Source organism: Debaryomyces hansenii (assembly GCF_000006445.2).
Source record: "Debaryomyces hansenii CBS767 chromosome C complete sequence".
Classification (NCBI taxonomy): domain Eukaryota; kingdom Fungi; phylum Ascomycota; class Pichiomycetes; order Serinales; family Debaryomycetaceae; genus Debaryomyces; species Debaryomyces hansenii.
In genome coordinates, this window is record NC_006045.2 from 210,893 (window position 1) to 224,650 (window position 13,758).

The 13,758-nt window shown below is 34.5% G+C and overlaps 9 protein-coding genes and 1 non-coding gene across 10 annotated transcripts; 3 read left to right on the plus strand and 7 right to left on the minus strand. All coding sequences in view use genetic code 12, as the record gives it.

Moving 5' to 3' along the window:
- Positions 1-163: 163 nt before the first annotated feature.
- On the minus strand, positions 164-1,936 carry DEHA2C02266g (DEHA2C02266p; the record flags this gene model as incomplete). Its single annotated transcript, XM_457779.1, has 1 exon — positions 164-1,936. The coding sequence occupies one exon, from the start codon at positions 1,934-1,936 to the stop codon at positions 164-166; it is 1,773 nt and encodes a 590-aa protein (XP_457779.2).
- A 417-nt stretch (positions 1,937-2,353) lies between these two features.
- Positions 2,354-3,091, plus strand: DEHA2C02288g (DEHA2C02288p; the record flags this gene model as incomplete). Its single annotated transcript, XM_457780.1, has 1 exon — positions 2,354-3,091. One exon carries the CDS (start codon positions 2,354-2,356, stop codon positions 3,089-3,091), a length of 738 nt encoding a protein of 245 aa, XP_457780.1.
- An 83-nt stretch (positions 3,092-3,174) lies between these two features.
- Positions 3,175-4,542, minus strand: DEHA2C02310g (DEHA2C02310p; the record flags this gene model as incomplete). Its single annotated transcript, XM_002770111.1, has 1 exon — positions 3,175-4,542. One exon carries the CDS (start codon positions 4,540-4,542, stop codon positions 3,175-3,177), a length of 1,368 nt encoding a protein of 455 aa, XP_002770157.1.
- Positions 4,543-4,914: 372 nt separating this feature from the next.
- Positions 4,915-5,793, plus strand: DEHA2C02332g (DEHA2C02332p; the record flags this gene model as incomplete). Its single annotated transcript, XM_457781.1, has 1 exon — positions 4,915-5,793. One exon carries the CDS (start codon positions 4,915-4,917, stop codon positions 5,791-5,793), a length of 879 nt encoding a protein of 292 aa, XP_457781.2.
- Position 5,794: 1 nt separating this feature from the next.
- DEHA2C02354g (DEHA2C02354p) lies at positions 5,795-6,766 on the minus strand (the record flags this gene model as incomplete). Its single annotated transcript, XM_457782.1, has 1 exon — positions 5,795-6,766. One exon carries the CDS (start codon positions 6,764-6,766, stop codon positions 5,795-5,797), a length of 972 nt encoding a protein of 323 aa, XP_457782.2.
- Positions 6,767-6,942: 176 nt separating this feature from the next.
- Positions 6,943-8,052, minus strand: DEHA2C02376g (DEHA2C02376p; the record flags this gene model as incomplete). The annotated part of the gene is made up of 1 exon (XM_457783.1): positions 6,943-8,052. The coding sequence occupies one exon, from the start codon at positions 8,050-8,052 to the stop codon at positions 6,943-6,945; it is 1,110 nt and encodes a 369-aa protein (XP_457783.1).
- Positions 8,053-8,542: 490 nt separating this feature from the next.
- DEHA2C02398g (DEHA2C02398p) lies at positions 8,543-9,631 on the plus strand (the record flags this gene model as incomplete). The annotated part of the gene is made up of 1 exon (XM_457784.1): positions 8,543-9,631. The coding sequence occupies one exon, from the start codon at positions 8,543-8,545 to the stop codon at positions 9,629-9,631; it is 1,089 nt and encodes a 362-aa protein (XP_457784.1).
- Positions 9,632-9,684: 53 nt separating this feature from the next.
- On the minus strand, positions 9,685-10,239 carry DEHA2C02420g (DEHA2C02420p; the record flags this gene model as incomplete). The annotated part of the gene is made up of 1 exon (XM_457785.1): positions 9,685-10,239. One exon carries the CDS (start codon positions 10,237-10,239, stop codon positions 9,685-9,687), a length of 555 nt encoding a protein of 184 aa, XP_457785.1.
- A 242-nt stretch (positions 10,240-10,481) lies between these two features.
- DEHA2C02442r lies at positions 10,482-10,578 on the minus strand. Its single transcript has 2 exons — positions 10,541-10,578; positions 10,482-10,518 (listed from the first exon to the last, which is right to left on the minus strand). It is a non-coding gene; the product is annotated as a tRNA-Arg (tRNA).
- A 487-nt stretch (positions 10,579-11,065) lies between these two features.
- On the minus strand, positions 11,066-13,168 carry DEHA2C02464g (DEHA2C02464p; the record flags this gene model as incomplete). The annotated part of the gene is made up of 1 exon (XM_457787.1): positions 11,066-13,168. One exon carries the CDS (start codon positions 13,166-13,168, stop codon positions 11,066-11,068), a length of 2,103 nt encoding a protein of 700 aa, XP_457787.1.
- Positions 13,169-13,758: the final 590 nt, after the last annotated feature.

Below are 13,758 nucleotides of genomic sequence, written 5' to 3' on the forward strand. Positions count from 1 at the left end.
TATCAAATTCGAACAAAAAAATTTATTGTTCATAACCACGAACATTACATGACAATTACAGAGACAGATTATGGTCTAATTTATTGTTACAAACATATAGAGATGCGTATAAATAGAGTAATACAGCTCCGTAGATTTGCGAGTTCAAAATTACATAAAATGTCTATTTTTGACTTACAATTGAATGTAAATCAGTCAAGGTTTCTTCTTTCTGAATAACAGAATAGTTTGCTTCGCTGTTATTTAAGTCATCTTCATTGTCGTAGTGATATTGTTGAGATCTTTGAGAAACAGCATCGCTGGAATCACCACCTACATGTCTTAACCTTTCGGTTTCCGATTTCTTCATCATTAATCTTTCTTTCGCCTTCAAGGCAGCAGCTTTTTGTTCTAATAATGCGGCTCTGGACGATAATTCCTTTGCACTAGCCATTTCCATTTCCTCTAATTTCTGTTGTCTTTCTAAGATTCTTTCGTGTCTTATAACGTATGGGACAGTTTCAGAGATTTGTCTTAATTGGTTACGTTGTGGTGCTATAGACAATCTCTTGAAAGCAGCATTATTCGAGTTCAAGTTTCTGGTTTGGTGGCCATTTTCGACGGATATGGTTGATCTCGACGATGTGGATGCATTGTCTCTTAATTTAGGTGATGGCATTCCACTAGATGGTTCCGTTCCATCCAATAACATGGATTTATTATTAGCCTTCGAAGAAGAAGTAGAAGTAATGGAATGGTCATCACCAAAGCCATGTAATGGATTAGAAGAAGTTAATTGAGCCAAATTGGATAATGATGGAATAGTAGTAGTATCCTTCAAGAAAGAGTCTTCATAAGGTTGTTCTTCGTAACTTTCATGGAATTCTCGGTCATCGTCTTCGTCGTCAATTCTTCCTGTGACCTTAGATAATCTTTCAGTCCTATACGTTTCATAAAGGAAATCGTGAGTCAAGTCCTTAAAGTCTTGTAAGTGTGTTCCCAAAAGGACTGATTTCAAGGTTCCAAAATCACTGTATTTTGGGTTATTTATATCTACCAAGCCCCATGGGTACTGTCTGGCCTTTGTAATTTTCGATTCTCCGGTTCTAGGATCTGTGATTTCGTACTCATCTTCGGATGATATTATAGCAAAAGGTTGTAATGACGACAAATACTTGCATTCTTGGATCAATTCATAGTCATCTTCTTCGTCGTATTCAGATAAGGAATTATCGAATTGGAAAATAGGAACGTTGAATTTTTCAATATCGATCTTAACCTGTTGTTTGAAGTGTCTTAATTCGGTCTCAGTGAACGTATCAGCCTTACTTATAACTGGCAAAATATTGACATATTTGGATAACCTTTTCATACAGTTTATGTCAATTTCTCTCAACCCGTGCCCAGTGGCAGTAATAAAGTAAAGCATTACGTGGACCCTTGTGTCTACGAACCTTGGGTTTCTTCTGATTCTTGTTTCTTCTGCCAATACCAAATCAAACTGCTGCTTCAAATAGTTCTCGATCTCGACAAAACATATTTCATTATTCAAATTTTCTCCAAACCCAGGCGTGTCAATGATGTTCAAGTACAATTTCATGTTGTCATCGTCGACCATCTCGACCTTCGTCTCTGTCAACGCGATCCCCGGCTCTTCGTTAGCAGTTGAAGGGTTGAAATCGTTTCTTGTCAACACCGCTGTATTTGGCAATGCAATGGACTTTGCCGACGTAAACGACAATGTCTTGGTATCATATTGCTGTCCATTATTTTCCTCATAACGATGTGACATTACCTTCTTATTCAACAAACTATTGACAAATGTTGTTTTTCCTGTACCCATTTCTCCGACTACCATAAATGTGAATTTAACCCCCTTTTTAGCATCTTTTCTATAGTTAATCATTGGGGAATGACTCGTCATCGAAGGCGAATCAAATGTATACAGTTGATCCATGTTTTGTATCTCTTTGCTTACTTTCCTCTATGTATACATAACGTGTTCAATTATTTCAGGTCGATTTATGTTTATTTTCGACATTTTTGTGTAACAAATCATTTGCACGACAACACGCGTCAATTTGTTACGTAAGTATTAGACGTAACTTGCAACATATCAGGTACCATACTTCTGTTCATCATGGAGTTCACGCCATTATAGATAACGGTAACATCTGATGACATTGGATATTTACCTCGAGGTTAAAAAGTAAAAAATAAAAAATAAAAAGTCATTGGATTGCAAAAATCGCAATTTGAATCTCATTGCTATTCATAGTACATGACAAGAACGAGGTTCCAACATTCCACCATATATTACTTGAAAATTAGCAAGTATAGTTGATTTAGTACATCAAGCTTTACAAGTAATCAAATGTTTCGTAATACATTCAAAACATTGTCATCCAAGATGGCATCCCAATTGGATCAAGAATTAATGTCGACCGGAGCTTTTTCTATCGATCAATTGATGGAGTTGGCAGGTCTTTCGGTAGCACAGGCGATTTATAGACAATATCCCCCTACATCTGCATCATCTAATAAAGTTTTGATGCTTGTTGGTCCGGGAAACAATGGGGGTGACGGATTGGTAGCTTCGAGACACTTGAAGATTTGGGGTTATGATCCGGTCTTATTCTATCCGAAGAAATCTACGAAGAACGAATTGTACAAGAATTTGTTGAAGCAATTGCAAGATTTGGAAATTCCGGAGATTGAAAACCTTGAGGAGATCAAAAGTCTTTTGGAAACTCCCAAGTCAGTGAAGATAATTGTGGATTCGCTCTTTGGGTTTTCATTTAAACCACCTATCCGTGCGCCATTTGATGACTTGATTAATTATTTGTCTACGAATCATTCGAAAATTCCGGATATAGTGTCCGTTGATATTCCATCGGGATGGGATGTCGACAAGGGTCCGGTTGATGTTGATATTAATTCTACTATGTTGATAAGTCTTACGGCACCTAAACCCTGCTCCGAGCATTTCTTGAAGGAGGGAAGAGTTCATTATTTAGGTGGGAGATTTATTAACCAGAAAATTGCTCAGAAATATGATATTGAAGATTTGGTCAAGTTGTATAAGGGTGATGAACTAATTGTAAAGTTATAACATACATTAATTAACAAATATGATTTTATAAATAATTAGCCGATGCAATATAGACTAATATGAGACAAGCATTTTGACATTGGTTATTTCTTTGTAATTGTGCTTAATTCAGAACTGAATGCTCTAAATGTAGATGATATGAATGCAGATACTGAGCGCCCGGTGTTGAGTTTATGTGATGAAGGGGCCGATGTCTCTTCAACGTGGGGCGTAATGTTAGCGGTGTACTGGGTGCTGTTCATGAGATGTGTAGACGATGCTCTTGGTTTAATTACATTCGGAGAAGTATTGAAGCTGGTCAGAAGAGGGCTCAATAATGATGTAGATGTTGCTCTGGGTTTTGAAATTCCAAAAGAATACCTTGAGTAACCATAATTGTTACCAGGATCAAGACAAACATCGATCGACCCATTAATAGCACTTTTCATCTCTTGCTTACTTTCATGTAGACTTTTTGATCCTGTAAATGAAGAAAAATTACTCTGATTTGTCATAGAGAACATTGATGCTGGCCTTGGTATTCTATTCTTCCTCACCTTCGGCAAAACTAGACCATTATCAACTGGAGAATGTGGTACACTTGGGAGTTCTTTTTTGGTATCAATACGGGGCGAATTCTTTTGTTTGATAGGTGTACGAACTCCAATTTGATCGTCACTCTGAGTATTGTAATACTCTAGAATAGACGTGCTTGCATAGCTTCCGGTTTTTGCCTGCAGACATTTTATGCTTTCTTTGTCGGAGTCCCATAAGCTGTCATCTAAGCTTAATCCATCAAAAATGCTACCTAATTCAGGTTCTTCTAAGCACATTTCCACTGCATAAATATCATCCAAAGTATCATCTTCAATATCAACTTCTGAATATATGCTTGACGAGCTGTCGTCAATAATTCGATCATTAACTTCAAAAATACTCTTTCTTGAGTGTACACTCATCTGTGTAAACTCATCACTTGGTATAGATGATGCAGAGGTAGAATCAATAATGCTGGTTTGAGAAAAAAGACTATCAGCTTCAGTAATAGGCGTATTTTTCGCAGTCGCAGATGCTAGGTCCTTATCGTCTTTAATGATAATTTCCGAGGATCGAGTCTTCAGGAACTCTTGCTGATCTTGCAAAGGAATGTTTTGTGGAAACATTGACACAGATCTCTTCATATTACGTTTCATTCCTAGTTTAACTTCAACTTTAGGTGGTAGCTCCGGTAAACATTTGGGCTCATGCGACAATATAGGCATACTTGTTACTCTTCTTCCTTTTGCATACCTTGTAATACTTCCAGTTTTTTTATTGAAAACTGGCAATGTTTGAGGAAGATCTTCCATTTTATAGGTTCCCACTTGGAATGTATCGATAGCGTACGATAAGTCTAAATTATGCAAGTTAGCTGGTATTGGATCTGGAATATCCATGGTACTTAACCGTTGCTTTGAAGACGATTTTGTCATGTCATATAAATTACCAATGTACAGATTCACCTTTTATTATTTATGAGGGCTTAACAATTATTTATTATGTTTCAGCTGAGGTTACAAACTTATATATTCAAAAATGTGATGATCTTATTTCTGATAATGCTGGCCCTCGCACCTCGATTAAGAAATTTTCCCCAAGCAACTTTTTTCAATACAATACTGAAGCTTATTTACGGCATTTAAGGAATAGATTGAATTGTTAATTGCCTCTTTTACGGTTTAACAAGTACAGGCGGGTCAATCTCTTATTGTTTTCCCTATTAATAGATCTATGCTAATGTAGCATCAGCTTTGAACGCATATTTACACAAGCCAGCAGCACCTCTACACAAAAAGAGAATATCAATGCAGTCCAGTAATGAGTTAATTGAGATCAAGGATAAGTTGTGGAATGGATCAATTAATGTTAGGATTTTAATGGGGGATGACAACATCAAAGATCCTAAGGAGTTCCTAATTACGGTATACCGCAATTCGTATTTCCCCATATATTTTCCTTCGGTTATAACTTATTTTCAAAAGTATAATGAGAAAATCAAGTATATGCCAGTATGGTTAGAATATGAAACAGTGCCGATAAAATGGAATTTGCCAATTGGTGTTTTATATGATCTTTTGCATTTGTCTAGTATCGTACAAAACCGTGAGGACAGTTCGTGGACACTTACGTTAAGGTTTTCAGATGACTATCCTACGGATCAGGTAATTCCTTTTACATACACCGATGTTGATAATTCAGTCAATTATAACAAACTGCTTAAGGAAGTTGTAGTCAATCAGTTGAAACAATCATGCTTTGTAATAAATGGTAACTCTAAACCGATAATGAATTTGAGTGAAAAAGATTCAGACGAATTATGGAATTCCATCAGAATACACAATTTGAAGTCATTTAATCAAATAAATAAGAAAATCATTCCCATACAGAAGAAATTTCAGAAGTTACCTGTTAAAATATATATTCCTGGGTCTGCAACAATAATTCATGCTCCGATATATCCATACAGTGATTCAGGCGAAGCTGTTCTCCTCAGGGATATATTAGAAGAGTATTTACCTGATCTTATGAGTAGTAACAATGAAACATTAGGCTCAATTTACATACATGGTATCAATGTGGAAACTATAATAAATAAAGACATAATTGATGTTTGGGAATTGTTTAAGCATTTGGATAACTTTTTATACATTATTGTTCTATTTAGCACTTATTCAACTATATAGTTTATTCGCTTTTCCCTCTAAATACAGCTTGCAACCAGTTACGGTACATCTTCAACTGCTTCTTTCTATTAACTAGCAACCTCCTGTCTGTTGCGATTTTTTCTTCTTCAAACGGACCATTCTTACAGAATATTTCTCTTAATTGTTCTTCTGTGAAAAAATATACCCGTGTTCCATCACCTCTAATATAAAAATTATCATCTAATAATCTACCTTTTTTAAACCTAACTTGTGCAAGATCATACCTACCGTAATCCCTGAATAGTATCTCTCCTCCTGGTTTCAAGATCTTTGCCAAGTTATTAACTGCATGTACCCATTGATCAGGATGTAATGCCAGAAATACAAAAACCATTATAATAATATCTGCAGAATGAGGTTCTAAGTTATCTGGAATTATGCCATCTGGATTTGCTAAATCCCAAACCGACGAGTAGGCAATACCCTTTGCATTAGATTCTGGGTAGTTTTCGTTTGCCTTAACTAAGTCCACTGCAACTTTCAGGTAATCACAACCGACAATTTTAAGATTTGGATTCTTATTTTGATTCAATATAGGGAAAAATGTATTTCCAGCACCACAACCAATTTCCAAAATAGTAGTTGGCTTATCATAATCTTCGCCGGTAACTTTGTACAATGACGGAAACTCTATTTGTAACCATTTTCTGTCTTTGAAGAAATTCTCTCTATTATTCTTATAAAAAATATCCCAGTACTTCGCCGGATTAGCATTATACAATTTTTTGTCAAAATCTTTAACAGGATTGTCATATTGTTTTGCAATAAGTTCTTCTGCTTGCTTAACCTGTTCTTCGCCCCATTCTACATGGTCCCATGCATTATGATCAAAAACATTTTCTTCATCGTCTAAAAATCTTTGACCAAAGGTGAACGGTGTATCTCTACCTATTCTTGAATCTAAAGGTGGCTTCGTCTCCTTATCCGAAGATGCTTGTTCAACCGCAGTCATTATATGTTTATGTCGTATTGTTCTATCTGGATCACCGTTTAATATAGATGCTATCCAAATCTACACCTTGAAAAATGCTTAAAAAAAAAATTTATCTATTATTAATATACAGGAGTAGTTGCAGCTATTCACTTAGATTAGAAGAAGGAATGTATGTAATTCATCTATTTTAATAACTAGTTTATTTTACTCAAATAATGTTTGTCGCCGTCTAAATCTTGCAATCTAGATGCAGCTTGTTCACTTGTTAAGTCTCTTTGTGATTCGCCTAACATTTCAAATCCAACACAGAATTTCTTAACAGTAGCAGATCTTAATAATGGAGGATAGAAGTGCATATGGAACCAAGAATTATTCTTTTCCTCATCAGTACCATCCAAAGGAGCCTGATGTATACCCATTGAATATGGGAAACTAGTATTAAAAAGGTTATCGTACTTGGTAGTTAATTTCTTCAAGATCGAAGCTAAATCTTTATTATGCTTTTCAGTAAAGTCTTTAATAGAACGTAAGTGTTCTTTGGAAATTAAGAGCGTTTCAAACGGCCACAATGCCCAGTATGGAACAACGACAATAAACGAATCGTTTTCTAAAACCAATCTCTCTCTTTCTTTTAATTCTAATTGAACATAATCCCCAAGCATGTGCGAATGAGATTCATTGTGATAATTGGTCATATTTTTTATTTCATGATCGACTTCTGTTGGAATTGTGTCTAAGCACCAAGCTTGACCATGAGGATGTGGATTGGAGCAACCCATTGCAAAACCTCTGTTTTCGAATATTTGTAAATATTTGTATTTGACAGGTCCGTCTTGTGCCTCCTTTTGTAAATCTTTATATAAAGATCTCCAGGATTGAATAACAGAAGTAATATCTTCAACTGACATCAATGGTAAAGTTAAATTATGGTTTGGACTAAAACAAATCACAAAACACTTACCTTTTACCCCTTGAGTCTTGAATAATTTGGCTTTTAATGGAGAGGATTTTTCAATTTCCTCCGTATCTTCAATATAATCAGGCTGATCTACCCTGACAGCTGGGTAGTCATTTGGAAAGATGTAAGTATTTTCGTATTTTGGGTTAGAATCTCCTGTAGCCCTTATGTTTCCAGGACATAAATAACACTTAGGATCGAAACTTGGTAAGTCCGACTTTTTAAGCTCTTCTTTAGCACCTTGCCATGGTCTTTTAGCTCTATGTGGTGAGCATAAGACGTATGTATTTGACAAAGGATTGAAACGACGATGTGAATGATTTGTAAAATCGAATAGTTCGGCCATGATGTATTATTTAAATTTAAAAATATAACTAACCTATAATTGTTTTCGAAAATAATTCATTTCCCTGGACTTATATTTATAATTACAAGGAATTATCTCGTATCATGAGTTCTAATTTTTAATGCAACGTTACATTAGCTTTAATTTCTCCATTTATTGTCAGCAGCTTTGTGTTATTGTCCCAACACGGATTTTCTTTAACTTCTGCATTTCCGGCTTGATTCTATATGCAGAAGAACGGAGAAAAATGTCTGTGCATAACTTCCTATTCTGGTTCCGGAAATATTTTCCAGCCTGAAAAATATTTCTTACATATATTCCAATGTAACGTTGTATCATAGCCAATACAGGCCTCCGAGAAAAATGTAACGTTGCATCGGAGTAAGAAGGTTTGCTCATATGCTGCTTCGCAAGAAAAATCAGTATTTCTAATCTTTAGATCTCAGATTTGGAAGTATCGATTACAAAATATAGCGTAGAAGATTATATCATGCCTGATTATGATGAGTATTTCCTAGTTACTGGTGGTGCTGGCTTTATAGGATCGCATTTCTTGGATTATTTCGTTGTTCGATATCCAAACTATCATTTTACATGCATAGATAAACTAAATTATGCAACAAACGAAAATACTAATTCATTGTCTAAGGTTATGGAATCACCGAACTTTAATTTTATCAAAATGGATTTATCAGCTGAATATACCGTTCTCTATAACTTTCTTGTAACGGAATATAAGAAAAATAAAATAACAAATATTATACACTTTGCAGCTGAATCTTGTGTTGATAGATCTTTTTCCAATCCGTTATACTTCACAACTAATAACATTTTGGGCACTCAAAACTTGCTCGAATGCTCCAGATTGCTAATATTAAACTTTCCTGATGTGAAAGATCATTTCAGATTTATACATATTTCAACTGATGAAGTGTATGGAGAACAACATGAAGGTGAAACTGTTGATGAGACTAGTAAATTAAACCCTACAAATCCTTATGCAGCGACTAAGGCTGCTTGTGATTTGATTCTTAAATCATATTACTATTCTTATAAGATACCGGTTACCAGCATACGATCAAATAATGTATATGGGCCAAGACAATATCCAGAAAAGATTATTCCTATGACATTGAATAAACTCAAGGAATACGTCAGACAGTATCCAAATTCAGAAACCATGGCGCATAAAATAAAGATCCATGGCAACGGCTCAAATAAGAGAGCATATTTGCATATTCAAGATTTTATTCAAGGAATAGCATTAATTTGGAAGAAATTCAAAGAAGAGCAAGCTACGGCATATGCTAAAGAACAGGTGATAAATCAGACGTTTAATATTGGGAGTGAGGATGAAATAGATAATTTATCTTTGGTGAAGTTCATTTGTGACAATTATTTGAGCAAGAAGTTGTCGTTTTCGAATTTAAACTACTCTAATTATATTGAGTTTATTAAAGACAGAAACTACAACGACTCAAGATATTCAATCGATTATAATAAGATTAAACAGTTTGGCTGGAAGCCAACTATTGACTTGAAAAGTGGTATAATTGATCTAATTGATCATCTTTTATAGACTGTAAATGCATTAATTTATGAATAGATATAATATACAAGGAGGCATTACCATCACGATATGAGTTCCTTAACTTTCATTTCGAAAAGTGAGCTTTTTATTGGCATATCTAGTGAATAGAATGGATCCTTCATAACGTAGTCCGAATATAAGACGTATAATTGGTTATAAATGTCCTTCACTAGCGTACATTGCTTGGATAGCTCACCTCTACTTGAGATCCCCAAACTCTCTATGGGCTGTAAATTGTGCACCACTGGGTTGGGTGACGTTACAATTATGAATTTGAGACCAGTCAAGGTTTGAAAAATATATAAATTGAAGAAATCTGTTTCAATACTTTGTAATCCTGACTTATTTGAATCAGAGTTTTGTGATTTACCTGTGTTGATTAATGATGCATTGTTATTCTGTGTTATATGTGATGGATCCTCTTTGTTTAAATTTGTTGAATGTGTTAACTTCGAAGCTATAGCATGAACACCATGCAATGTACCAGCTAAAACCAAGTAATCATTTGCACCTAATTTATTCAAACTTGGATTCACATCATTTTGGTAAATAAGACCACCTGCCTTATTTAAAATATAAAGTGAATAGATTTTCATTGATACGGTTTTTAATTGAAGGCTTTAAAAGATAGGAATCAGTTAAACATTAACTCATACTTCAACGCGTCGTGCGCCAAACAAGTATTATTTAAACAGTATAGTATTTGAAAAGAATAGGTCCAATTTACATACTAATTCCCAGCTGAAGCTCTGCTATATCTATATGTTACCAATAATAAAGAGCCTAACAGCATATGGTTTATATATCATGTATCTGCTTCAAATAAAAAAAAAGTAAGCTTCCCCACCAGGAGTCGAACCTGGAATCTTCTGGTTCCAACCGAGAAGTGGATACGAAATCGTAGCCAGACGCCTTGACCATTGGGCCATGAGGAACGAAGCTTAAAATTGTAAGAGAACACAAGTATACATATATGGATTATATATATGTCGTGTTGCAAAAGTTATACATCATGGTTGCAAAAGTTGGTGTATAAATAGAAGTGATTATCCCCTGAGTCTGGATAGACGAAAGGAGTAAGGGAATTAGGAACTAATTATAGGTAGTTAAAGTTAGTTAGTTAGTTAAGCTAAGAATAAGAAGATAGGTTCTATTTGGTCTATAGAACATCTATATAATATACAAAGATAAGTACCCAATTTCCTTACAACAAATGAATTTGTTTTGAATACTCATATAATAACTCAATCAAATAAAAAATACACAAATATATTAAGTTGCAATTTTTTTTAAATATTTGCTAAAATATGTATTTTTCAATTAATATTGTTCTATATTGTAATCTTTTCGAATAATCACAAAATTAATAGAAAGGATTAGGATGATGCAATTAACGAAAATTTATTAGTTTATAAAGTTTATTTAAGTAGTAACTGAAGATAATGAAAATTTTAATTTAGAACCATAGGTTTCTCCTTTTCTTAAAACAACCTGTTCAGCCCATTCCTTATTATTAACAGCATTAATGAATCTACTTGATTCGACGCAAAACCCACTTCTACTTTTAAAATCATTAATATCTGTGTAATCACCTGTATATAATTGGAAGGCTGGATCAGTAGTAGCCACCGAGAGCTTGGTCTTAGAGGATGGATGTGTTGCTTCTACTACGTCAATCAATTCATTTGACCTAGTATCTAGTGACGAACCCTTTTCATTAGCAATGAAACAATTATCGAATGAAATATCAGGAGTTAATTCCACAGTCTTTGTTAAATCATGGGGCGACTCAATTATTTCACCGGTAGGCAATAACGATTTTGGATTCACTTTTAAGCATTTATTAGTACTTGCTCTAATGCGGGTACCATTAATATCCTTATTTGGTGAAATATTCCAGTATGAATGATTAGTTAAATTCACGGCAGTAACCGAGCGTTTAGATCCTTCAGCAAGTGAAGATATGTACTCTATTTCCAATGAATCTTCTTTTATAGTATACTTAACAGTTGTCTCCAAATCGCCAGGGAATCCATCATTACCATCAGTATCAACTAAAACAAATTCTAAAGTTGTGTGATCCCTATGGTATTTTGCAATTGGCCCCAAAAAGTATTGTTTATCAAAACCATTAACACCACCATGTAATGTATTAGCCCCATTAACACCACCATGTAATGTATTAGCCCCATTTTCATTCTTAGTTAATTTATACGTGGTACCATCCAATTGAAATTCACCATTAGAGATTCTGTTAGCATAACGCCCGACGGTAGTTCCAAAAAATGGATTATCTTCAGATTTATAGTCATTAAAGGTCTTAAAACCATTAACTAAAGATTCATTATTGAAGTTGACATCTTGGATTAATGCACCATAATTGGCAATAGAGACCTTAAAGTTTTCAAAAGACACAGTATGCAATCTATTTCTGAAGTCTTCTACATCTGTATCATTGAAAAGTTTCCATTTGTAATTTTTGATTTGGAAGCCAAATGGGTTTTCAGTAGTCCATTTCCATAAATCTTTACAGGCGTCTTCGATTGTAAAATTTGTTTTCCATTTTAATTCATTGTTTGCTCTGGTTGCATTAGCAGTTAAATCAAGTACATCACCATCTCTTCTACCGACTACTTCGTAAGGCAATTCTTTACCAACAGCCTTACAAAACGCATGGTAAACATCAAAAACAGTAGAACCCCTACCGGTACCTAAATTCCATTCTCTAAATAATCCTTCGTTAGAGTTCAATTCATTTAAATAATTCAAAGCAGCAATGTGTCCCTTAGCCAAATCAACAACATGAATATAATCTCTTATTGGTGTTCCATCATGACTGTCATAATCGCTACCAAAAATGGACAATTTTTCTCTTCTACCAATTGCAACTTGAGCTAAATAAGGAAGTAAATTATTTGGAATACCCAATGGATCTTCACCAATAAGACCAGAAGGATGCGCACCAATTGGATTGAAGTATCTCAAAATAGCCGCTCTCCAGAATTTGTCACTAGTGTGTATATCTTTTATGATATTTTCAATCATATATTTTGTTTTACCGTATGGGTTTGTTGGATCATTTGGACAATGTTCAGGAATTGGTATCATGTTTTCGAATCTAGTAGCATCCCCGTAAACTGTCGCAGACGAACTAAAAACGATAGTTTTAACTTCATTCTCTTTCATCACCTTCAATAAGTTAATAGTTCCATTGATGTTATTATCGTAGTATTCCAATGGAATCTTAGTAGATTCACCCACTGCTTTCAATGCTGCAAAGTGAATGACCCCTTTAATTTTGAAGGTTTTGAAGACATTAGTCAATTTTTCATGGTCTCTGAGATCTATATCGAAGAAATTGACAGATCTTTTAACCATAAACTCAATTCTTGCGACTGAATCATAACTCGAGTTGCATAAGTTATCAATGATGATAACTTCATATCCGTTTTCGATTAATTCGATAACGGTATGTGATCCAATATAACCAGCACCGCCAGTGACAATAATATATTCTTTAGACATCTTGCTATTTCCTCGTAAGTATAGTTAGATAGTAGATTATCCAATTCCCCCTTTTCTAACGAGCCATCCCACCAGTTTTTATATCACTCTTATTCTACTTCATTAAATGCAACGTTACATGGTTATGAACAATATATTACTAGTTTATACATTCTTCGGGATAACTTCTTTCACAACGTCTCAAAATTTTTTTGACTTGCAGATACATCGTATTCGCGAAGAATAATAACTATGAGCCCATACCAATTCGTATTCAGATTGGGGAAATGTTAGTTGCTATCCATTTAGCAAGGTTATCTTGTTAAAAATAAGAGAAGCAACCAAGTATTTGATAGGCAGAAAACATATAGTAATAGGATATAAAGTAATTCGATTAGAAAATATTTCTCTGGGAGGTTCGGGGGGTTTCTCCAAGTTTCTCCATTGCTCCGGATTTACTGGAAATTTCTTGCATATCCTAAAACAGTAATTATGCACCGACATGAAACTACGTAATTCGGCGACGCCGTACAAAAGATCATTTTTCTGGTCAGATTTCGGCAGGGGAGATTTCATCCCATGGGTGTAACGTTACATTGCAAATATATATT